The sequence below is a fragment of the Carlito syrichta genome, unplaced genomic scaffold (assembly GCF_000164805.1).
Source record: "Carlito syrichta isolate Samal-C Ts95f unplaced genomic scaffold, Tarsius_syrichta-2.0.1 Scaffold309730, whole genome shotgun sequence".
NCBI lineage: Eukaryota > Metazoa > Chordata > Mammalia > Primates > Tarsiidae > Carlito > Carlito syrichta.
Window position 1 is genome coordinate 415,462 of NW_007253826.1, and position 24,494 is coordinate 439,955.

Here is a 24,494-nt window from a genome sequence, read left to right on the forward strand (position 1 = left end):
CAAAAAAAAAAAAAAAAAAAAAAGAAATTAGAGCTGTCCCTGAAGATATGGAACACATAGCCATTTTATTTTTCTAAAAATGTGGAGGATGACCATGTATCAATGGTAGAACTATCATCCACTCAAATACGTAAGGTGAACATCTTGGGAGTCAGCCTCAATTCCTCTTGCTCACCTAACTGGTTACTAAACCAGTAAATTGCTTCTTCCTTTTTTTTTTTGGTCTCACTCCGTTGCCCAGGCTGAGTGCAGTGGCATACTCATGGCCACTCCAGTGCCAACGGAACTACAGGTGTGCACTATTGATTGATTGTAGAGATGAGGTCTCGCCAAGTTGCCTGGGCTGGTTTCGAACTCGTGGACTCAGACAATCCAGTCACCTCGGCCTCCCAAAGTGCTGGTATTACAGGCTGAGCCACCGAGCCCAGCCAAATTGCTTCTTCTTAACCTCTCTCAGACCCATCCTTTCCACCCTTGCATCTGCTTGAGGCCTTTTTCAATCTCTTGCAATACACGCCTGATTATATCATTTAGAATTCATTTAAACACCTGAAAGAGAAAGAAAGGAACAGAGGGAGGGAGAAAGGAAGGAAGAAAATTGGTTTATTAGCCGGGCTCGGTGGCTCAGCCTGTAATCCCGTGCCTTTGGGAGGCTGAGGTGAGTAGATTGCCTGAGACCACGGGTTCGAGACCCGCCTGGGCAGCGAGACTTCATCTCTACAATAAATCTAAAAATCAGCCAGGCGTGGTAGCGCATGCCTGTAATTCCGGCTACTCAGAAGGCTGAGATGGAAGGATCGCCGGAGCCCAGCAGGTTGAGGCTGCGGTGGCCGGGAGCGGCCACTGCACTCCAGTCTGGGCGACTGAGTGAGACTCCAACTCAAAAAAAATTTTTTTAAAGAAAATTGGTTTATTATCCTCTGTAACAAGAAGCCCAGCAGTAGGAAAGTTCCAGGATGGTTAATTCAGCAGCCCAAGGACATCAGCAGGAACCCCACGTTCTTTCTCTTTTTTCTGCCATCTTCAGCATGTTGGACTTTTGTTCTCAGGCTTACCCCAAGGTGGCTGCTGCAGTGTCAGGAAAAGGAAGTCATCCGTGTCTTGCATCCCTTGGTGAAAGTGAAGAAAATTTTACCAGAAGCCTCCTAACCAATTTCCCATTTAGTCTCTTTGGCAAGAATTATGTGGCATCCTATGCTGAAATCCTTCACTTGGCAAAGGCAATGGAATTACTTTGACTGCCTCCTTAGACTAAGTTTCACTCTGTGGTGCTGGGGAGGAGGTCAGCTGTCCTTAATCACTAGGCCTTTCAGAAGATGGCCACTGAAATCAGGGCTTCCTAGAAACCGAGGAGGTGAAAGAGCTGTCTGTCTTACCTTCACATCTGCTTCCACAGCGCCCTCCTGTGGTGTATCTCAGTCTGGCCAAGTCCAGTCGCCTGCTTAGAGTCCTTTCATTGATTTCTACCAGATCTGTGAAGTTTCCAGAATCAAATACACACTCCGTAGCATATATTCTAGGCCCTTCATAATCTGGCTTGATTGCTTCTCCAGCATTGTCACTGGCTGTTCCCTGGCTCACTCTTAGCAGTACCAAAATACTGAGCCTGTGACTATTTCCTACACAGACTTGGTCCAGAACTCCTTTCTTGACTTCTTTTTTTGGCCAACTCTAGCTCACCATTCACATCTCAGCTCCAGAATACATTGTTAAGTGATGAAAATGTCAGATCATCTCACGCCTCTGCTCAGAACCTACCATGATTCCCATTTCACTCAGAGAAAGCCTAAGTCCCTACAATGGCTTGGCCCTTATATGTGAAATTTCTGTACCAAAGTTTATGGACCATGCATACTACAGTATTGCTTTCCCCCAAATAGAATACCAAGTTACACTGCCAAGGTGGATTAGAGTGTACTCCTGTAAGCCAGCAATGAGTACCATCAGTTTTTAAATTTTTGCTAATCTAATAGATGGTAGCTTACTGCTGTTTTAATTTGCATTTATAGGACCCCCCCCCCTTTCCCTTGGCCCACTCTAATTTCACCTCTGCCAGGGTTCATGAGCTGATTCCTGTACTGCTTACCTGAGTGGGAGCATCAACTGAAAGACTATCTTATCCCTTGCTGATGCCAGCACAGGCCCCATTATTACCAGGCACTCCCTTCCCTGCCCTCTTCCCAGAGTCACTTGCAGAAAGGTGTGTGGATGTAAATCACTGCCCAGAGCAACCTGAACTAAGAGCCAGCCCCAGCCTTAGACCTGTTCTTTTAGGAAACCCTCCCAATGGCAATCTCCCTATTGGCCCCTATTGTCCCTCCTTGTTCTCCCACCAGAACAGAGAGGGACTGAGTGAGGACTGCCTTACCAGAATATTCCCATAACCCCAGCTCGAGCCCAGCTCATGCTGATTCTTACTTTTAAGTTTTTGCCCCAAGCCCAGCCAACCTGATTCATGCTTAAACCCTAGACCACACAAGAAATCCATAGAGCCAAACAATAGGCTTTTCTGCTTCCCCTGGCAGAACTCCAGTCTAGAAGAGGGGCAGGACTGGGCACAGTGGCTCACACCTATAATCCCATTGGGACTATTGACATTGGGAGGTCATTTCAGGATTGCTTGAGACCAGGGGTTTAGACCAGCCTGGGCAACATAGCAAGATCTCATCTGTACAAAGAAAATCAAAAAATTAGCCAGGCGTGGTGGCAGGCCTATAGTCGCAGCTACTTGGGCGGCTGCAGTGAGCTGTGATTGTGCCACTGCACTCCAGCCTGGGTGTCAGAATTAGAAGAGGGGCAGGAGCTTAGGGAGTCAGCCTGGGCTGTGGCCAGGCTGTCACGGAGAAGGCAGGGGCTCCTCTCAGCCACACTTCTCCCTTGTCCAGGGAGACCTAACCTCCCCCAGAGCTTGCCCCACCCAGGCCCTTTCCTCTCAGCTTTCTCCCTTTGCTCTGGCAGTGGGCAGCCGAGTGAGCCAGGAGCTGCATTATACCAAGGAGAAGCTAGGGGAGGAGGCTGCATATACCTCTCAGATGTTGATACAGACTGCACGCCAGGAGGGGGAAAACATCCTCACACCCGAGGCACTTGCCCTTCACCTCCAGGCAGCCCTCACCGCTAGTAAAGTGCAAGTATCACTCTATGGAAAGTGAGTCTGGCTGAGTCCCTGAGCAGCTGGGGGTGAACATGTTATGGCAGTTCTGGAGTGTGAATCCCCCTCTTCTGCTGATCTCCTGTGCCCCGGCTATTGCAGGTCCTGGGATTTGAACAAAATCTGCTACAAGTCAGGAGTTCCCCTTATTGAAAATGGAATGATTGAGCGGGTGAGTGTCCTGATCTATTGCATAAGATGGGGTAGAGGCAGAATCTTTTCTGTGGTATAGGAGGACTCAGAGAGATTGAGAGATGCCCCATCCCCCATATTCCTCCCCTACCCCAAAGTAGGAGGGGTTGCAGAGGGCACCCTGCAAAGGCTGTGGGGAAAGGAGCCAGGGACAGGACTGATGTGGCCTGGGGTATCTCTGGCAGATGATTGAGAAGCTGTTTCCATGTGTGATCCTCACCCCCCTCGACTGCTTCTGGGAGGGAGCCAAACTCCAAGGAGGCTCTGCCTACTTGCCGTAAGTGCTTCCTGGGGCCCTGCTTGTCTCCCACCAGGACTTCTCCAGCAGAAAGGAGGGGTGGGAGTGAAGAAGACAATCAAAACTTTATCAAGATCCTAATTACCTCCCAGCCTTGGCTTACCCAAGGCTCTCTCCACACCCCTGTATTATTTAAACAAAACAAAACACAAAGATCTGTAAGGTCTTAGCAGAGGAGGAAAAAAAAGCCTAGCCCAGTGGCTCATGCCTGTAATCCCAGCACTTTGGGAGGCAGAGGCGAGAGGATTGTCTGAGCCCAGGGATTTGAGAACAGCCTAGGCAACTTGGTGAGACCTCGTCGCTACAATAAATAAAAAATTGGCTGGGTGTGGTAGCGCGTGCCTGTAATTCCAGCTACTTGAAAGGCTGAGGCAGAAGGATCACCTGAGCCCAACAGGTCGAGGCTGTGGTGGCCACGAGCGTGCCGCTGCACTCCAGCCTGGGTGACAGAGTGAGACTGACTCAAAAATGGGTGACAGAGTGAGACTGACTCGAAAAAGAAGAAAGATCCCCAGAAAGAGACTTTGCTGGAGAAAATTCACTAGGTGCTGCATCAGCTAAGCTCTTGGCAAGGCCAGAAAGAAAACCTGTCACAGACAAGTGGCTGTATGGGTATGTATTAGAACCAAGCGTAGACAGCTTGGTAAGGGATTCAGCGGGGCCTTCTAGGCCCTGTGTATGAAGTCCGTCCGTCCTAATCTCCATTTCAGCCTCTTGACCCATTCACTGCTCATTGCAGCAGCCTGCTGGACTGATGCAGCCTGGCAGCCCTGAGGGTGTGAGCCTTGCACACCCTCCATGTGGAGGGACAAATAAGCAGATGAGAGGAGGGTGGGGTACAGCACGGGCCCCATAGCAGCAGTCGGGAGGGTGGGTCTTGGTCCCTGACACTCACCAACCACAGGCTTACCCCCAGGGGCCGCCCTGATATCCAGTGGACCAACCTGGATCCAGAGCAGCTGCTAGAGGAGTTGGGTCCCTTTGCCTCCCTTGAGGGCTTCCGGGAGCTACTAGAGAAGGCACAGGTGGGCCAGGCCTACGTGGGGCGGCCCTGTCTGCATCCTGACGACCTACACTGCCCATCCAGTGCCCCCAACCATCACAGCAGGCAGGTGGGTTCCAACCAGGTGGTGCCAGGAAAAGACTGTTTTCCTTCCCTTTCCCCTCATATGTCTCTCTGTTCTGAGAGAGAGCTGATTGCACTCTGTGCACTTCCTCCATTTCCTGGACATTGTTACCCTGCCCCACTGTGCCAGACTCCTAGAGTGTTCCATTTCCATTCAGTTCTCCTAAGGAACCCTCAAGTGGTATATGAGTCCCTTTTTCCTTTTCTAAGCCCATATGATGCTGGACTTTATCAGCATAGACTTGTACAGGGAAACCAAGAACACAATAGCTAAACACAAATATCGTGCCTAGTTTCCCCAGTGTCTTTGTGGCCCTTTGAATGTGGTATTTTTTTCAAAATGCACCAAAGTTAGGCCCGCTCCTGCCAGCAGCCTATTTCCAGGCTTCTTCTCCCTCTTGTGGCCTCCTGTCTGCAGGACACTAGCTGTTCACTCTGAGTACTTGAGAGGCTCAGAATAGTTATCTACACGTCAGGCCTACCGAGCTCTGTGGCAGGCTTGGTTCCTAGAGGGACAAGCCCAAGGACTCTCAGTTATCCACAGCCAGGGTCTTGAATATTAAACCCCTCCCCTGTCGCTCTCCAGGCTCCTAATGTGGCTCAGGAGCTGAGTGGGGGCTGCCATGGCTTCTCCCACAAATTCATGCACTGGCAGGAGGAATTGCTGCTGGGAGGCATGGCCAGAGACCCCCAAGGACAGCTGCTGAGGTAGGGCCTCTCTGGGGAGTCGGTGCATGGGAATCCACAGTCTAATACCACAGCTCTGGCAACAGCCCCCTGCACGTCCCTTCCCAGGTGTTGGGCCAGTTCTGATCCCTAACTCTCCTGCACCCCCACCAGGGCAGAGGCCCTGCAGAGCACCTTCCTGCTGATGAGTCCCCGCCAGCTGTATGAGCACTTCCGGGGCGACTATCAGACACATGACATTGGCTGGAGTGAAGAACAGGCTGGCACAGTGCTCCAAGCTTGGCAGCGGCGCTTTGTGCAGGTCTGTGTAGACAAGGAAAAGGAAGGGTGCCCTGAGGACTTCCCCTCCCACACTCAGATCCACCCTGTCTCTCCAGCTGGCCCAGGAGGCCCTGCCTGAGAATGCATCCCAGCAGATCCATGCCTTCTCCTCCACCACCCTGGATGACATCCTGCGTGCATTCTCTGAAGTCAGTGCTGCCCGTGTGGTGGGAGGATATCTGCTTATGGTGGGTCTTGCTCCCGGCACCTTGCCCTCACCTCCATCCAGTGCCTGCCCTGGGACATCTAAGATTGTCCTGTCTCTCCACAGTTGGCCTATGCCTGCGTGACAATGCTGAGATGGGACTGTGCCCAGTCCCAGGGTGCTGTGGGCCTTGCCGGGGTGCTGCTGGTGGCTCTGGCTGTGGCCTCGGGCCTCGGGCTCTGTGCCCTGCTTGGCATCACCTTCAATGCTGCCACTACCCAGGTACACCAGCTCTGTAGGGCAGACTTCAGGTGCTATTGCAAGACTGTACCTTTCCTCTAACTGCCCACCCCTCTGCCCCCCAGGTGCTACCCTTCTTGGCTGTGGGAATCGGTGTGGATGACGTATTCCTGCTGGCACATGCCTTCACAGAGGCTCCACCTGGCACCCCTCTCCAGGTGAGGCCTCATCCTCCAGGGCTCATCTGAGGCAGTTCGGCATAATGGTCAAGGGCCTCTTGGTTTGTGTGAACCTGGGCTACTAATTAACTTCAGGGCTTCAGTTTCCCCCATCTGTAAACAGGGTTGTTTTGAGGATCAGTGAGATAATGCAAGTTGAATGCTTGGAACAGCGCATGATACACACGATAAATATTAGCTGCTGTGCTATTACTGCCCCACCTCTGCCATCTCAATTTCCTGAGCCTCCCCGCCACTCTACCTTCACATGGCCCACCTCCCCCTATGATCAGAGGGCACATCCCTGCTCTATCCTGGCAGGAGCGCACGGGCGAGTGTCTGCAGCGCACAGGCACCAGTGTTGCACTCACATCCATCAACATCATGGTCGCCTTCTTCATGGCTGCCCTAGTTCCCATCCCTGCCCTGCGGGCTTTCTCACTGCAGGTAAGGCCTCATGAAGAGGGTGGGCTCAGGGTGGTGTGGGGCTAGAGTCGACTTCATCAGCCTTTATACCCCTCCTGTCCATCCCCCAGGTGGCCATAGTGGTTGGCTGCAACTTTGCAGCCGTGATGCTTATCTTCCCAGCCATCCTCAGCCTGGACCTGCGTCGGCGCCACTGCCAGCGCCTAGACGTGCTCTGCTGCTTCTCTAGGTACTGTCCCTGCACCCACACCTTCCCCTCTTGACCCACCCCAGCTTGTACCTCCCCAGCATTTCAAGACATAGAGATCTGTCACACTCTCTGCCTCTTCCAGCCCCTGCTCTACTCGGGTGATTCAGATTCTACCCCAGGAGCTGGGGGATAGGACAGTACCAGTGGGCATTACCCACCTGACGGCCACAGTTCAAGCCTTCACCCACTGTGAAGCCGGCAGCCAGCATGTGGTCACCATCCTGCCTCCCCAAGCCCACCTGGTGCCCCCCTCTTCTGATCCACTGGGCTCTGAGCTCTTCAGCCCTGGAGGGTCCACACGGGACCTTCTAGGCCAAGAGGAGGAAACCAGACAGAAGGCAGCCTGCAAGTCCCTGCCCTGTGTCCACTGGAATCTCACCCATTTCGCCCGCTATCAGTTTGCACCCTTGCTGCTCCAGTCGCATACCAAGGTAAGACTGGGTGGGTAAGAACTGTATCCTCAAAATGGGCACAATCTCAAAATCAAAAAGGGCGATGTAGTATTAATTACAGCATGGCATGCTATTAAATAATTAACTATATGGGGGAAAAAAGACTGGGTGGGACAGGACAGAGACTTAGTGTCTACATACCCCAAGAAGACCTGAGGGCTAGAGGGCAGCCCTGGGCCTCCAGCTTACTTTCCGTCTCCCATAGGCCATGGTGCTGGTGCTCTTTGGGGCTCTTCTGGGCCTGAGCCTCTACGGAGCCACGCTGGTGCAGGATGGGCTGGCCCTGACAGATGTGGTGCCTCGAGGCACCAAGGAGCATGCCTTCCTGAGCGCCCAGCTCAGGTACTTCTCCTTGTACGAGGTGGCCCTGGTAACCCAGGGTGGCTTTGACTACGCCCACTCCCAACGTGCCCTCTTTGATCTGCACCAGCGCTTCAGTTCCCTCAGAGCTGTCCTGCCCCCGCCTGCCGCCCAGGCACCCCGCACCTGGCTGCACTATTACCGCAACTGGCTACAGGGTGAGAGGCAAGGAGAACAGCAGGGAGGGTGCTGTAGGCTTGCTCCCTGGGGCCACAGGCTAACTGCACTCACCTGTTCTCCCCCAGGAATTCAGGCTGCGTTTGACCAGGACTGGGCTTCTGGGCGCATTACCCGCCATTCATATCGCAATGGCTCTGAGGATGGGGCCCTGGCCTACAAGTTGCTCATCCAGACCGGGGATGCCCAGGAGCCTTTGGATTTCAGCCAGGTGGGGAGAGGGCCAGGATGGTCAGGGAGCACAGAGGGGCTGCAGGCCACACAGGCCCAGGCCTTTAGCCCTCTCTGCCTCTGCAGCTGACCACAAGGAAGCTGGTAGACAAAGCAGGACTGATCCCACCAGAGCTCTTCTACATGGGGCTGACTGTATGGGTGAGCAGTGACCCCTTGGGTCTGGCAGCCTCGCAGGCCAACTTCTACCCCCCACCTCCTGAATGGCTGCATGACAAATACGACACCACCGGGGAGAACCTTCGCAGTGAGTCCTGGGGGTAGCTCAGCAAAAGCCTCCACCTCAGTCCACACAAGCCCTAACCCTGAGGCCTGCCACCATTCCCTGTGCTCACTGTCCCCCCTCCATCTCCCTCTTCCCTCCTCTCTCCTCCCCTCCCCTCTGCAGTCCCGCCAGCTCAGCCCCTGGAGTTCGCCCAGTTCCCCTTCCTGCTACGTGGCCTCCAGAAGACTGCAGACTTTGTGGAGGCCATTGAGGGGGCCCGGGCAGCATGTGCAGAGGCAGGACAGGCTGGGGTACATGCCTATCCCAGCGGCTCCCCTTTCCTCTTCTGGGAGCAGTATCTGGGCCTGCGGCGCTGCTTCCTGCTGGCTGTCTGCGTCCTGCTGATGTGCACTTTCCTTGTCTGTGCCCTGCTGCTGCTCAACCCCTGGACAGCTGGCCTCATAGTGAGTACTTGCAGGGGTGGGTTGGAGAGACCCAGCAGCATCCTCACCCTGCCCTGCCCATCATCCCTCCTGCCAGGAGCCCTGCATGAGCCCTGCCTTCCCCAGGTGCTGGTCCTGGTGATGATGACCGTGGAGCTCTTTGGTATCATGGGTTTCCTGGGCATCAAGCTGAGCGCCATCCCCGTGGTGATCCTTGTAGCCTCTGTAGGCATTGGTGTTGAGTTCACAGTCCACACGGCTCTGGTGAGCACAGGCACTCGGGGGAGGGACAGTTCAAATGATTCGGTATTCAGCAAATATTGTTCAAGCACCTACTATATGCTAGGTACTATTTAAGAGTTGGGGATGTAATGACGATACAGTCTTTACCTCCAAGGAACTTATATTCTAGTGGGTAGAAATAGACAATAAACAAATAAATAAGTAGCCATTTCAGTAGAGAGGCATGAACAAAGCCCTGTCTGGAATGGGTTAAGGACAGAATGGAAGGTGGGGAAATGGGAATCAACATTTCTTTGAATGTTTTACTGTGAAGGGATCAAAGAAATGGGATGATAGCTGGGTGGCAATGTGGGCTTAAAGAGAGAGATACTAGAACTGTGTAGGGCACAGACCTCTCCCCAAGCTGTGTTGTTCTCTGGCAGAGGGAAGGTAGGCCCACAGACCAGCCAGGCCCACAAACAGCTCCCTCTTTTTTCCTCCCCAATAGCCCTATTCTTATCCTAAGAACAATATATATTCCTTGGGGGAGAGAGAGCAGGAATCAGCATGTAGAAAAGTACAGAGGAAGAATTAGAAATCCTCTGAAATGCTACCCTGAGAAGCAACTTATCACTTTGGCATTCATTCTTCTAGACCAAGGGTTAACACACTTTTTCTGTGAAGACCAGCTAGTAAGTAGCTCGGATTTGGTGAGCCATGGAATCTGTGGCACAAAAGCACCATAGACAATACATTAATGTTTGGGTGTGGCTGTTTCAACAAAATTTTATTTACAAAGGAGGTGACAGACTGTAGTTTTCCCATCTATTTTGTACATCTCTCTGTATCTCACCAGACACATCTAAACAGTGTTATCTAAATGGACCCATGCATGCTTCCTGGACGGTTCCTATTAACTGAGTTTACCTAGCCTTTTGTAAGCCAAGGTATGGGTTAGCCCTGAGGACAGATACAGTTGGAGACATGGATGAGCTGGCCATGACTAGCAGAGGAACAGCTCCAAGATTACTCTGTTCCCCCAGGGCTTCCTGACCACCCAGGGTAGCCGGAACCTGCGGGCTGCCCGTGCCCTTAAGCACACATTTGCCCCCGTGACTGATGGGGCCATCTCTACATTGCTGGGTCTGCTCATGCTTGCCGGTTCCAACTTTGACTTCATCGTAAGGTAGAGGAAGGCTTGGGGCAAGGAAGGAGGGTCTCTCGGTGCTGGCCCCGGGGCCTGCCCAGGCTGACTCCCCACCCCACCCAGGTACTTCTTCGTGGTGCTGACAGTGCTCACACTCTTGGGCCTCCTCCACGGACTCGTGCTGCTGCCTGTGCTGCTCTCCATCCTGGGGCCCCCACCTGAGGTGACCACACCTTCCATACCCTCCCTCTGCCCCGACACAGGGGTGGGGACAGGCAAGGAAAGGGACAGAGCCAGGACAAAATATCCTCCATGGCCAACAGACAGGCTCAGCCCACCAGGGCCTTGCCCAACAGGTATCACCTGCTGAGGGGGGCAGCTTCCTCCACTCCCCAGAAACCATGCTCCTGCCCCTCAGCCCTGCTGGCTTCTTCATGGACCCTATCTTAGCCTTTCAGGATCCACAGCAAGGTGCAGAGTTTGTCCCAGGCCTCGTTATCCTGTCTCTTGTCAGCTCTCATATCCTGCTGGAGGCTAAGAGGGACCCAACAAACATGGTGATCACCAGGAAGTACTGAAGGGAACTGCAGCCCAGTAGCCCCTGCGCTTACTAGGGCTGGTATCTCCCCCCAGGTGGTACAGATGTACAAGGAGAGCCCTGAGGTCCTGAGCCCCCCGGCTCCACGGGAAGGCAGGCTCAGGTGGGGGATGTCCCCCAGCCTGCCCCAAAGCTTTGCGAGAGTGACGACATCCATGACCGTGGCCCTCCACCCACCCCCACTGCCTGGCACCTACATCCATCCAGCCTCTGATGAGTCCACGTGGTCCCCTGCTGCCACACCAGCTACCATCAGCTCTGACAACCTCAGTTCTAGGGGACCATGTCCAGCCACTGGGTGAGAGAGCGGCCGAAGCTCGGAGACCCTGCTTAGGCCATGTGAAACCAGCACTTCAGGCTGCAGTGCAGCCCTGTCTCCCCTCCCACCCAATTCTGCTGCCAGCCCAGCAGACCAAGCCTGAGGGATCCTTGTGTCCTGCGCCAGCCCTGGGCCTCACAGCTTGGTGACTCCTGGGTTGGCTGTCGGTGTCCCCCCCACCTCCTACCACCTAAATTATTTATATGAAGATGTTTATTTTTGTAGTATATATAGATGTTAGCTGTGCTGAAAATTTTATTTTGAAAAGAATTAAATATATTCTATGTGAACTCATCTCAAATGACTTTGGTGCTTGTCTTTCAGAATTGGGTGTTTGCAAGTGAAAATCAGATATTGAAAGGGGTTTCTGTTGTGTCCGGGCCTAAGGTCTCCAGGTGGGAAAGACCCCAGATTCTGCATTGTTACCATATACATGGTAACATTATCTAATTAAGTGCTTAATATACAAAGTGAAACAAATTTGGGGGCGCTAAACCCTACTACGTGGCTTTCAGAGCCATCGTACTGCAATCCCTCCCACCTCTGCAGACTTGTCTCCCACCTTCCTGCTTCATCCGTATTGGGGACATGGCAGAGGGCCAAAGCCAGGCAACAGGTGCAAGGTGAAGTGGAAGCAGAGCAGGAAAGTGGCCAGTTGAAGCAGAGATGGGGCAGCAGGGTCTGGAGAAATGTTTTAGGAGGTTTGTGCACTGAGGGAAAGGAGCCAGAGCAGCCTCCAAGGCAGAGGTCTCTGCAAGCCAGCAGTCAGCCTGCCACCTGGAAGCCATCCTTGGCCAGTCAGCCAGTGGATTGGATTGGGGAACTGTCAGGAATTAAGGTGCTGCCAACTAGTGAGGACACTGAATTTAAAGTGTTTATTCTGTGAAAGTTGAACAGCCCCTCTGGAATAGGGTACACAGTCTCACCCAGTGGGGTGGGAGAGTTCTCTTACTGCCCTTCCCCAGTTATCCCTGGGCTTGGTCTCAACTGATACACATACACACCCTGAATTCCAGCCACCCAGTTACCAGGATTTCTCCCACTCCAAGAACAGTGGCTTCTCACACCCCACCCCACCCCAGACAAAAGCCAGAAAATCATTCTAACCAAAAGTTACAAAAAGAAAAAAAGCCAACTGTGGTTGAATCAACACTAAAATGCCTAAAAAGGGGGCTAGGTGTGGTGGCTCAAGTCTGTAATCCCAGCACATTGGGAGGCAAAGGCGAGAGGATTGATTGAGTGAGTCCAGGGGTTCAAAACCAGCCTGAACAACTTGGCAAGACCTCGTCTCTACAATAAATCAAAAATAGCTGGGCATGGTGGCACACACCTGTAGTTCCAGCTACTTGGAAGGCCGAGGCAGAAGGATCGCCGGAGCCCAGTAGGTCGAGGCTGCAGTGGCCATGAGCACTCCAGCCTGGGCAACAGAGTGAGACTCAACTCAAAAAAAAAAAAATGCCAGCCGGGCTCAGTGGTTCAGCCTGTAATCCCGTGCCTTCGGGAGGCTGAGGTGAGTGGATTGCCTGAGCCTGTGGGTTCAAGACCCGCCTGGGCAACTTGGCGAGACCTCATCTCTACAATAAATCAAAAATTAGCCGGGCGTCTTAGCGCACACCTATAGTTCCAGCTACTTGGAAGGCTGAGGCAGAAGGATCGCCGGAGCCCAGCAGGTCAAGGCTGCGGTGGCCGGGAGCGGCCACTGCACTCCAGTCTGGGCGACAGAGTGAGACTCCAACTCAAAAAAAAAAAAAAAAAAGAAGTGACCTAGCATCTCGTAAGTACTTTATTTTGGCAGTCTGTATAGATGTTAGCTATACTGAAAGTTTTTGCTCTGATTACATACAGAGGGAACAGCCCTGAAACAGGCAAGGGTGTGTTGATGTGGCAGCGGCTAAAGGGATCCCTCTCAGTCAGAGCTGGACCACCCCAGAAGTGATCAGTGTTGGGGCACTGATGACATCCAGTTGCAGGGAAGAAGTCCCAGGACTACTTGCAAGGTAGCCCACCCTGTGCACCCTGCACTATTCAGTCCTCTGACCTCAGCAGCCTTCCGTAGTTCCTCATCACTGACAGGCTGAAGCCCAAGCCCTTTCCAGGTCCCTTGAGTCCTAGCCTCTGCCTACCATCCCATCTCAACTGTCTCCAGGCTCACACTCTCATTCAGACACGCCCACACTCTACTTTCTGGACAGCTGAATTACTACTGGTCTTCATCTCCATAATTTCACATAGACTATTCCCTCTGCTTAGAACACCTTCCCGCCTCCCCTTGCCGTAACCCCAACTCATCCTTGAAGATTAAGTGGATGCCATCTACTCTAAGAGGGGTGGTAACGTGCTTTCTGGGTAATCCCACTGCCCCTGAATGTCGGTGCTGGGCAGTTTCCGCTTCTATCTCCCTAGGGCTGGGGGTAGGGAATGACAGAAGTGAACCTTAACAATTGGGACTGGCAGGACGCAGTGGCTTATGCCTGTAATCCCAACACTTTGGGAGGTAGAGGCAAGAGGATTGCCTGAGTCCAGGGGTTCGAGATCAGCCTGGGCAACTTTTAAAAAATCAGCCAGGCGTGGTGGTGTGCACCTATAGTTCCAGCTACTCGGAAGGCTGAGGCGGAAGAATCGCCGGAGCCCAGCAGGTCGAGGCTGCGGTGGCCGTGAACGAGCCACTGCACTTCAGTCTGGACGAGAGTGAAACTCCAACTCAAAAAACCAAAAAAAGAAAGAAAGAAAGGCCGGGCTTGGTGGCTCAACCTGTAATCCCAGAGCTTTGGGAGGCCGAGGTGAGAGGATTGCCTGAGCCCACGGGTTCGAAACCAGCCTGGGCAACTTGTTGAGTCCTCATCTCTACAGTAAATCAAAAAATTACCCGGGTGTGGTGGTGTGCGCCTGTAGTTCCTGCTACTCGGAAGGCTGAGGGGAAGGATCGTCTGAGCCCAGCAGGTCGACGCTGGGGTGGCCGTGAATGTGCCCCTTCACTCCAGCCTGGGCGACAGAGGGAGAATCCAACTCAAAAAAAAAATTGGGACTGACGCCAATACCAGCCCCGGCAAGGGACTCGGCACCTGGCACCGACCACTCCTCTCTGGGCAAAGGGGAAGCGGGACCCAGAAAGACCCGTAGAGAAACGCAAGGGAGAGCACAGGTCCCCGCGGTCCCGCCCCCGCAGCTGATGTCTCGGACTAGCCCGGAGCCGCCTGTGATTTGCATACCCATAGTGCACCGCGAAAAGACAGCTTCAGGCTACTTGCGCTCCATTTCGGGTTTTTTCCACAATTTTAGGGTATAATGCCTGTTGGAAATATATGTATACATAAGCTACATGCAGGTAGCGTGTTCCGCTCAACGGTTGAACAACCGTAACTGTATAAAGTGTTGTGTCTCTCTAGGTGGTTCCAAGCGGAGGTTTACCGGTATACTCTAGTTTCTCTTCAGATCGTATAAATCTTTCGCCTTTTACTAAAGATTTCCGTGGAGAGGAACAACTCTGAGTTTTAACCCAATTTTTGAAGTCTCGTGCTTACGAGGCTACTTTTCTGGAAGTCAAAAAAGCAGGCTGTTTCGTGGTTTTTCATCCTGTTGTAGTCTGAAAACTCGGTTCGCGTCTTTTTTCTTTGTATTTTTTCTGTTTACAGTTGGAGTTTTCCGATCATCGGAACTAGACAGCAGCAGTCATTCCCAAACACAGTAACATCAACTTGCTCGCCTCCGGCGTTTCTTCCTTTTTAGCCTTCACAGTAGCCGGAACTACCGGCGCGCGCTACCACGCCCGGCTCCTTTAACGTCACTCTCTCTGAAGAGCCGGTGTGGTAAAAGCGGCCTTGGTTTAACTCTCACGGTTTTGTTTCTGTTGTTTTCTTGAGGTCCTAGGAAAAGTTGCTGGAAACTAGAGGTCAGAAATGGGCGCGAGTGACTTGGGAGAAGCTAGATTTCTACCGTTGAAGAAAGCGATCTGGTTGGGGTGGTGGTGCGGCCGTGGTTCCAGCTACTGGAAAGAGAAAGCGGAGTGACCACCTGAGGCTAGGTCGAATCTCTCGTAGCGGGCTTAGTTTAGCTGTTCACTTGTTTCCAGTCTTTCGTTTTTCTTCCACTCGACTCTTTACATACTGAGCGCCCACGGTATGCCAGTTTTCCCGGTGGAGACCTCACAAGGGTTTCCCCCCCTCCCCGTAGAGCCTTTTTAATGGAAGCGACCAGTGCAAAAGTCGAATACATAGTATAATCTCAGACAAGTAAGATATGGTCCGAGTGAGGAGTGCCATGCATACAAATAGTGTTTTGATAGAGTGGTATACGAAATGTTGGGTGTCCCTCAATCTTAATCCTATATCCTCCTGCCTATCTGCATCCTCTCCCTAGGAGAGTTCATATAGTTCTAGGGCTTTACGTTTTTGTTTTGTTCTGTTTGAGTCTGTTCCTCAGGCTGCCAGACTGGAGGGGAATGGCACGATCACAACTCACCACAGCCTTGTCCTCCTGGGTTCAGGCTTCCACCTCGGCCTCACAAACTGCTGTGATTACAGGCGTGAGCCACGGTGCCCAGCCATGGTCCATCTGATAGTTGGTGACCCTCTCATCCCCAATTTACAGCTATCAGCAGGTCCTGTTGACTCCCATCTTCAGAGCAGACACTTCATTCAACTACATTATTTATTTATTTATTTATTTTTTTGAGTGGGAGTCTCACTCTGTCGCCCAGACTGGAGTGCAGTGGCCGCTCCCGACCACCGCAGCCTCGACCGGCTGGACTCCGGCCATCCTTCAGCCTCAGCCTTCCGAGTAGCCAGAATTACAGGCATGCGCTACCACGCCCGGCTGAATTTTTGATTTATTGTAGAGATGAGGTCTCACTGCCCAGGCGGGTCTCAAACCCGCGGGCTCGCCAATCCACTCACCTCAGTCTCCCAAAGGCGCGGGATTACAGGCTGAGCCACCAAGCCTGGCTTTGTTTTACTTTTCTTTATAGCACAAACCACTCCCTGAAATCATGTCATACATTTATTTCTTTACTTGTTTATCATATGCTTCTCCTCCTAGAACGTAAGTTCCATGAGGCTAACACTTTTCTTGACTTGTCCTCTCATATATTTATTCCATGACCCTAAATCAGTGTGTAGCACATAAGCACTCAATGAATATTTGTGGAACAAATGAATGAATATATTTATTTTCTAAATACATATACAGTATTTAATCTGTCCCACTATAGTTCTAAGTATTTTACAATATTAACTAATTTCATCTTCCTAGCAACTCTACTAATTAGGTTCTAATATTATCTCCATTTTATAAATAAGGAAACTGAGGCACAGAAAAGGTTGTGTCCTCACTCAAGTCACAAAGTCTGTATGCACTGGAGCTGAGATTCAAATGCAAGTATTCCGGCTCCAGAAGGCACACTTTTTTTGTTTGTTTGAGTTGGAGTCTCACTCCATCGCCCAGGTTGTGCAGTGACACGCTCACGGACACCCCAGCGTCGACCTGCTGGGCTTTGGAGATCCTTCTGCCTCAGCCTTCCAAGTAGCCAGAACTACAGGTGCACACTACGAAACCTGGCTAGTTTTTTATTTATTGTAAAGATGAGGTCTTGCCAAGTTGCCCGGGCTACTCTCGAACTGGCAGATTGAGGTAATCTATTCACCACGGCCTCCCAAAGCATTGGGATTACAGGCTGAGCCATCGAGTTGGGCCCAGAAGGCACACTCTTGTTTTTGTTTTTTGAGTCTGAGTCTCACTCTGTCGCTCAGCCTCGACCTGCTGGGCTCCAGCGATCCTTCCGCCTCAGCCTTCCAAGTAGTTGGAACTACAGGCGCACGCTACCATACCTGGCTAATTTTTTATTTATTGTAGAGATGAGATCTCACCAAGTTGCCCAGGCTGGTCTTGAACCTGCAGGCTCAGGCAATCCACTTGCCTTGGCCTCCCAGAGTGCTGGGATTACAGGCTAAGCCACCGAACCCGACCCAGAAGGCACATTCTTAATCACTGTACTACCTTTAACAACAAAAGGAATCATGCTGTACTTGGTCTACACTGTGTTTTCACCAAAGATCGTGGATATCTTTTTTAAGAATTTCTTTGTATATTCATAAAATATATAATATAACCAACCCTCTATTAACGGACATATAGATTATTTTTCATTTTCACTATCCAAACAATGCTGCCATGAAGTGGTTCTACTGAGTAGCCACATATTTAGTCTTCAGAGATAATGCCAAATAATTATCTTCAATTAATGTGCAATTTATTTTTGTATAAAGTCCCTGATTAGCTGGGCGTGGTAGCCGGCGCCTATAGTTCCAGCTACTCGGAAGGCTGAGGCAGAAGGATCGCCGGAGCCCAGCAGGTCAAGGCTGCGGTGGCCGGGAGCGGCCACTGCACTCCAGTCTGGGCGACAGAGTGAGACTCCAACTCAAAAAAAAAAAGAAAGAAAGAAATGAATAAGGCACCACTCCAGGCCTCAGGGGTCTTCCTGTAGGGAGATTCAAGTCCTGCGGAAGACAAGATGTGTGATGACTGGAAGAGGTAGCATAGCTGGGCGTGATAGTGCGCACCTATAGTTCCAGCTACTTGGAAGGCTGAGGCGGAAGGATCGCTGGAGCCCAGCGGGTTGAGGATACGACGGCTGAGAGCGTGACAGAGTGAGACTACGGACTAGAACCTCCAGAATGAGTGAATGTATGCAAAGGTAGAGTTGCTAGCATTTATGAGCCACTAGTCGTTTTTGAGTGCCTTGAACGTGAAACAGATTTTTTTTTTCTTGAGTTGGAGTCTCACTCTGTCGCCCAGGCTGGAGTGCAGTGGCACGCTTCCGGCCACCGCAGCCTCGACCTGCTGGGCTCAGGTGTTCCTTCTGCCGGAACTACAGGCACGCCACCATGCCCGGCTAATTTTTTGATTTATTGTAGAGATGCGGTCTCGCCAAGTTGCGCGGGCTGGTCTTCAACCTATGGGCTCAGGCAATCCTCTCACCTCGGCCTCCCAAAGTGCTGGGATTATAGTCACCTCATCCAGCCTAAAATAGATTGTATTTTGTCCTAGAGGACAATAGGATGTTGCAGGATTTAAGGAACCTGGGACTGACAATCCTAGACAGATCTGGCTGCGGTGTGGGAAATGGATTGAGGGGGCGCTGGAGTGAAGGAAGAAGACGTCACAGGACATGCTGAATCTCCAGACTGAGAGAACTGAACCAACCAGAAACTTCTCTTAGAAGGTAGAAGTGGGCCGGGCACGGTGGCTCACGCCTGTAATCCCAGCACTTTGGGAGGCAGAGGTGAGAGGATTTCCCGAGCTCAGGGGTTCGAGACCAACCTGAGCAACATGGCGAGACCTGTCTCTACAGTAAATCATAAAATCCGCCGGGCATGGTGCCCACGCCCGTAGTTCTAGCTACTTGGAAGGTTGAGGCAGAAGGATCGCCTGAGCCCAGCAGGGCCGGACTGCGGTGGCCATAAGCGTGCCATGCACTCCAGCCTGGGAGACCGAATGTGAAGCTCCAGCTCAAAAAGAAGTTATTAGTGGCCTGAGGCAGATGTGAGGAAGCGGGATAACATGAGCCTGAGATCCACGTTTCTCGCGTGGGCACCCACAAGAAGGAGAAACAGGATATGGACAGGGGCTGGGAAAAGATGGAGCGCTGGATTGAGCCTAAGATGTCTGTGGGGAATTCAGAGAAAGAGGCCCAGGAGGCAGGTCTGGAAGTAAAGAAGTAGCTGAGCTAACTAGACACGAGGGAGTCATCAGAATAGACTGGTGTACCTGAATGCCCAGGAACAGGGCGTAGAGAAGGAAATCTCCGGTTTCGGCGGGTCTGGGAGGCCCAGCCCAAACCCTCCGTTCCCGCCCCGCCCCGTTCTGCCCCGCCCTATACCCCCGCTCCCCAGCCCAAGGGGCGGTGCCTAGCCGAGAACGGTCCTTCCGGCGCCGCGCTCGCTGGGCATGTTGGGAGCGGAAGCCCGCTCCGAGCGCCGAGCACGTCGGGAGCTGTAGTTTTAAGCAAGGCATAATTGGGCAGGCTCTGGATTCCTCGCAAGTCCTGGCATTGGGTCACCTGAAGGGCAGGTCAAGGAAGCGGTGATGCTCCCGGGGCAGGGTGCCTCTCCGGCGGCGACATGGGGCGCCCCGAACCTCATCCCCTCTTCGCAGGGCATGGCACTTCCACGCCTCCACGATCTGCTCCACCTGCAGGACAAGGCCGGTCACTGCGGAGTCCCGCGGAGCCCCCACACCGCGAGGACTCTGGGCCGGGCCACCACCCCTCCTGTCCCCCCGAGCGCCTTGTCCCCACGCCGCCGGGTGGATCTGAGCCTGGTTCCCCGCGTCCGCACCGGGATGAGCGGCTCCCGCCGGTTCTGCTCTTCTAGGGCGCTCAGCTCCTCCGGGGCCAACAAGGCTAGTCGCAGCTCTCCCACCACCGGGGCCGCCACGTCTGCCACAGGCCGCTCCAGCACCGCCTGCGAACGCCAGCTCTGAGCCCGGGCGGAGCGGAGGCACTTGCCCCGATGCGCGCTTGCCGGATTCCTGAGGCCAGCACCTCCTTCGGTGCCCCCGCGCTCTCCCAGGCTTCACTCACCGCGCCCACGCGCGCCCAGCTTCGGGCCGCTCCGACCAGCTCAGCCTCGTCTACGCAGAGCTTGTCGCTGCGCAGCAGGGGCAGCAGTGCGGCCGCCGACAGCTCCAGGAAGCCTCGGGTCCGGAGCGCCTCCTGCGAGCCGGCATATGGGTCAGGGAGGAGCCGAATGAGGTGTGTGGGGTTAGGAATATGAAGATGGGGAGCTATACCTGGCTATGGGCCTCTATGAAGTGTATGCAATGTTCTTGCAGCGGCCGCAGGCCAAAGGTTACGGCCACCTGCAAGCGGAATGAGGGAGATCAGGTTGGAGACTGTGGAGGCTGCATAGCCCAGCCCTCCACCCTAGGAACCACTACTGCAGGCCTGACTCTAGCCCTAGTCGGGGAGACTCCCAGGACCTATGGTCTCCCAGGAAGTTAGACCCAATGAAGGCCCCAATTCACACATGTACACCGAGGTGGACTTAACAAGCTGCTCTTTGCTAGAGGAGACCATGCCATGTCTTCGCCACGGAGCCTAAGCTTGGCTTCTCAACTCTCCACCCCACCCTTCTCCCTTCCCCAAGTCCTGCTGAGAACCATTCTCCAGCCCTGATAGAAGACCAGCAAAGACCTCCAGCCTCTTCAGCTATCCTGCTCCTGCACCTGACCTGATGTACCCACAATCCCACAGATCTAGGTACACAATTCATCCTATAAACATCCTTGAAACACCCCTGCCCCCACCTCCATGTACCCACGTTGTTCCAGGCCAAACAGGAGGTCCGGGCTCCTAGCACCTGGGAGTCCAGTTCTACATACTGAAAGTGGGACTCCTTCCAGACCTGTCCAACGGCACCCACCTGCAGGGCCTCACAAACCAACTCCACATCCAGCACCTTCACCACAAACTCTAGGCACAGCTGGGAATAGAAATGATTGTGGGTTGTATGGAGGAACCCCTGCTCCAAGACCCTAACCCCACCCAGAAACAGCAGGCTCAGAAGAGTGATCACGCATGCTCCCAGCAACCCCAGGCCCATCCTGACCTCCCAGGCAAGGGGAATCAGGGAGTTGCCAGAGCTTAAGACAGCAAAATCAGAAGGACTGAAGACTAACAAAGCCAAGCCCAGCAACCCGCCCTCTAGCACATTCACCATTAATCAGACCAGATAAGAGCCATGCAAAAATCCCACTCTCCTCTTCTCTCAGGATGTTTGTCTTCATTTGTTCCCTTCCTGACTTAAGGATGCTTAAGTCACCAGAACCCTGAATCTCATCCATGCGTGACCCCTCTCTCACCCTCACATCCAGAAAAGCACTGGGTCATGCCATGCTAGTTCCATCTCCTCTCAGAGCCATCCACCTCTCTCTTGGGCTTCCACTGCCACCCTTATCCTGGCCATGACATCTCTTTTTTTGAGTTGGAGTCTCACTCTGTCGCCCAGGCTGGAGTGCAGTGGCACGCTCACCACCATCTCAGCCTCGACCTGCTGGGATCAAGCGATCCTTCCGCCTCAGCCTTCCAGGTAGCTGGAACTACAGGCGCACGCCACCAGGCCTGGCTATGGAAGTCCAACTTCTTAAAGGCCCTGCATGACCAGCCCCTGCATCGTTCCAGTCTCACCCTGCCCTCTCTTCTCCTGACACATCCTGTTCAGCCACACCAAATGTCTCACTAGCTCCTCTGGTGCCCCTGTGACCAGAATGTCATCTTCCCACTCCCACTCTGAACAAAATCCTATTTGTTCTACCAGATCCAACACAAATGTTTCCTCCTGCAGGAAGTCTTCTTTGCCTGGTGCCAGGACTGGAGAGATTCTTCAGACACTCTTCGTATCATCCACCCTCATCTGTCACACTTCCTATGCCACTCGGTTAAGTGTTTTCATGTGTCTGTATCCTTTCTCTCTGGAGAACAGGGATCAAGGCTAACTTATCACAGCTACATCACCAGCCATAAACATCTCCTCTTCCCCCACAGCACACACAGGACACCCACGGATCCTTTTGTACACAGGCACACATACATGTTCTACTTTAATGGAGAGACACCCATGCTTCTCTCTGTGTGGGCGCACGTTCCTCTCCAGACCAGAAAGCGTGTGAAGCAGGGTGAGAACAGAGCCAAGGAGAGGCAGGGGAAATGAGACAGGGACCTGGCACAAAACCCACCTCTCGCAGTTCCTCTAGCCCATACTCCACAGCTGCTGTCAGCACTTCCAGCACCTGCAGAGAGGGCGGTTGGGGAAGCAGAAGGGAGTTTCCCCTGCTCCTGAGCCCACAGCCTGACGGGCAAACTCCTGCCTCTTGCGCCCCCACCTCTCCCACCCAGGCCCCTGCTCAGTGGGCTCACAGAGTGGCGGTGCAGCTTCACACTGTTGGTGTACAGGAACTCCAGAACTGCCAGGAAGGCTTCAGCTGGCACTGTGCTTAGTACCACGGGACTGGGTACCCCAGAGCCCGGCTCTGCACCCAGAAGTCGTTGGAAGAAGTTGCATCTACAGGCCAACAAGCATCGGTGGGCAAATACTTGCTGCCGTTCTTGACCGACCACAAAGCAAACATCGCTGTGGGAGAGAGGAGCAGAGGGCCAGGGGAGAGGAAGCCAAAGTCTAGAGGGCTACTTGGGCTTTGCCCACTCTGGGCCTTAGTTTCCTATCTGCAATGTAAGAGACAGGACTTCGTCCTTGTAGAAGTTCTCAGTTCTAGTTCCAGCTCCACCTGATGGTAACACAGGCAAGTGACTTCCTATCCTTGCATCTCAGGTTTCTCATCCATGAAATGGAACTGTAATCCTAAACCTCAGGTCTCAGAGGAGGTAATTGTGCTTGATCACTGAGGGGGCACCATGGCTGATGTAAGCAAGATTGACTTCACCCACCCACCCTTCTCTTCCCCAGCATGAGTCTTGGGGGAAGGGAAACTCTTCTTGGCTCCTCCTCCACTGGCTGCAAACTCAGCTTTTTCCAGCCCTCCCGGCAGGAGGATGTGGGGGTGTGGGGAGCAAAGTGTGCATCAACTGCAAACAGACACGGCAGTGATGCACCAACCTGAAGCCAGACCACATTTTCCATCTTCATGATCACTTCCGGCCCCAACCTCTGAGCCTCTGAACAAGGCAGGGGATAGTGGGCAGGAGATGAAGTGTGAGCTTCTGGGAGCTGCCTAGTGCTCGGTCCAAAGCCTAGGGTTCACACTACTCAGGCCAGACTGTGACCCTCAAAGAAGCAGAGTTATGGAAGGAACCGACCTTTGGGGAGGAGCCCAGATCTGAGACAGTGGGGTCAGAAAGCTTCATTTTAGTTCTCCTGACCAGTCCTGCCTCCTGTAAACTCTATCCCTGGTTTCAGACACAACTAGTATCCTGGGCAAGCAAGATGCAGTCAGCACCCTTGAACTACTTCCTGTCTGGGACTATGGCTCAATCTCTTGAGCTTTGTTCCTCTTGTTCCTCCCAGAACAGGGTCATTTGTTCCTCTTCTTCAAGGAGGGAGGCCCCAACACCAAACTGAGTGTTGGAGGGAGGAGGGGGGTATTATTACATTCTATCTCTCAGGATCCAGGGGGCTGAACATCGTTCTCTTCTGCCAGGAGCTCAAGATCCAGAGAAGGAAGAGCTTTGCCTGAGCTCACACAGCAGCTCTGGGCTCTAGCCCCCCAGTGCCCCCATCTCTGGCATCTCAGACACTGACTGATTGGTAGCCATGTTCTACACTTGACTTCCCCACAGACTCGGAGTTCACTAGGGAGGAGGGCCAAGTTCTAATTCCCCACTTCCTTTTCACCCAGGGCTGCCTCAGAGTCCTGGGGCCCTACAGAGCCGGCTAGGGAAAACCACAGGCAGGGCCCCCCTCACCTGTATCGGGAGTTGTTGACGAGGCTTCTGAGTGCTGTGGAAAAGGGTGCAGCCTCTCCGTGCACAATCAGTCCTGGGGTCTCCATGGGATGGGGAAAAAGCCAGGCTTAGGAAGCCTGTTAGTCTGTGGGAGGCCTGGTCAGGCCCTGGAGTTGGTGAAACTAGAAAAGCCTGAGTGGGAAGAGCAGAAGCTTGGGAGGCCTGTTAGAAGCTAAAGTTTGGGGATGGAGCACGAGAGGTCAGGTTTCTGAAGAAGGTATCAGAGGCCAGAGACTCGGGGACAGGAAGAGACACAAGGAAGGGGCCAGGAGAAGCCTGTGGTCTGGTCCAGGGAAGAACGGCTGGCGGCAGTGTTGGCGACTGTGGCAGCAGCGGATGAGGCCCCAGCTGGGAGCCTGCCCAGGCAGCTGGGGTGGGAAGCCTGTGGGTTTCCATGGAGACTGGAACCGGCCTGAGAAGAGGCCCCGCCCATCTCCCAAGGCCCAGGGAAAACTTCATCCCTTAGAGAGCCCTAAGTGGAGTCCGAGGGTCCTAGCACTCCAGTCCCTGCCTACCCTGAGTTAGAGTTCAGACTCCCTGCCCTCATAGCCCTTCCTTCCCCCACAGGCACACAGAGTCAGGATCAGGTTAGCCAGGCCTGAGAAAGCCCCAGTCAACAGGGAAAATCCTCACCCCCGCAAATGGTTTCCAGAGCTCAGACATGGCTTGTTTGGGAGGGGGCAGTCCCGTCCTTGCGGGGCAGAATGTCACATGAGAAGCTGTCAGCTCTGACAGAGATGTCACACCCTCTGGCATCCCTGAAATGCCATGAAGGGGGAAGGGGATCTAGGTAATAGGGCACACAAGACGTGTGGCCAGCTGGGGACAAGCCCCA

General features: G+C 53.2%; 2 protein-coding genes across 2 annotated transcripts in view; one reads left to right on the plus strand and one right to left on the minus strand.

The window, feature by feature from the left end:
• The window catches only part of PTCH2 (patched 2), a 15,502-nt gene extending 4,000 nt beyond the window's left edge, over positions 1 to 11,502 (plus strand). The window contains exons 3-22 of the mRNA XM_008067656.1: positions 2,959 to 3,148; positions 3,254 to 3,323; positions 3,529 to 3,620; positions 4,558 to 4,753; positions 5,354 to 5,475; positions 5,608 to 5,755; positions 5,832 to 5,963; positions 6,047 to 6,202; positions 6,286 to 6,378; positions 6,700 to 6,825; positions 6,915 to 7,033; positions 7,137 to 7,485; positions 7,712 to 8,024; positions 8,112 to 8,254; positions 8,341 to 8,521; positions 8,663 to 8,943; positions 9,049 to 9,186; positions 10,188 to 10,330; positions 10,415 to 10,514; positions 10,925 to 11,502. Coding sequence (XP_008065847.1) covers positions 2,959 to 3,148; positions 3,254 to 3,323; positions 3,529 to 3,620; positions 4,558 to 4,753; positions 5,354 to 5,475; positions 5,608 to 5,755; positions 5,832 to 5,963; positions 6,047 to 6,202; positions 6,286 to 6,378; positions 6,700 to 6,825; positions 6,915 to 7,033; positions 7,137 to 7,485; positions 7,712 to 8,024; positions 8,112 to 8,254; positions 8,341 to 8,521; positions 8,663 to 8,943; positions 9,049 to 9,186; positions 10,188 to 10,330; positions 10,415 to 10,514; positions 10,925 to 11,191 — 3,359 coding nt within the window. The 3' untranslated portion in view covers positions 11,192 to 11,502. The remainder of the gene's footprint in view (positions 1 to 2,958; positions 3,149 to 3,253; positions 3,324 to 3,528; positions 3,621 to 4,557; positions 4,754 to 5,353; positions 5,476 to 5,607; positions 5,756 to 5,831; positions 5,964 to 6,046; positions 6,203 to 6,285; positions 6,379 to 6,699; positions 6,826 to 6,914; positions 7,034 to 7,136; positions 7,486 to 7,711; positions 8,025 to 8,111; positions 8,255 to 8,340; positions 8,522 to 8,662; positions 8,944 to 9,048; positions 9,187 to 10,187; positions 10,331 to 10,414; positions 10,515 to 10,924) is intronic.
• Positions 11,503 to 19,090: 7,588 nt separating this feature from the next.
• On the minus strand, positions 19,091 to 23,706 carry BTBD19 (BTB domain containing 19). The gene is made up of 8 exons (XM_008067657.2): positions 23,621 to 23,706; positions 22,118 to 22,331; positions 21,937 to 21,990; positions 20,625 to 20,684; positions 19,993 to 20,061; positions 19,784 to 19,915; positions 19,539 to 19,664; positions 19,091 to 19,392 (listed from the first exon to the last, which is right to left on the minus strand). The coding sequence occupies exons 1-8, from the start codon at positions 23,704 to 23,706 to the stop codon at positions 19,258 to 19,260; spliced, it is 876 nt and encodes a 291-aa protein (XP_008065848.1). The 3' UTR covers positions 19,091 to 19,257.
• Between the last annotated feature and the right edge of the window lie 788 nt (positions 23,707 to 24,494).

Excerpts from the sequence above, each read along its gene's own strand:
- BTBD19 (XM_008067657.2), bottom strand. The coding sequence starts at position 23,706 with ATGGAGACCCCAGGACTGATTGTGCACGGAGAGGCTGCACCCTTTTCC. Across the intron at positions 20,685-21,936 it reads GGCTAGAGGAACTGCGAGAG|CTGTGCCTAGAGTTTGTGGT; the intron begins GTGGGTTTTGTG and ends TTCTATTCCCAG. Across the intron at positions 19,393-19,538 it reads GGCGGGAGCCGCTCATCCCG|GTGGAGCAGATCGTGGAGGC; the intron begins GTGCGGACGCGG and ends CTTGTCCTGCAG.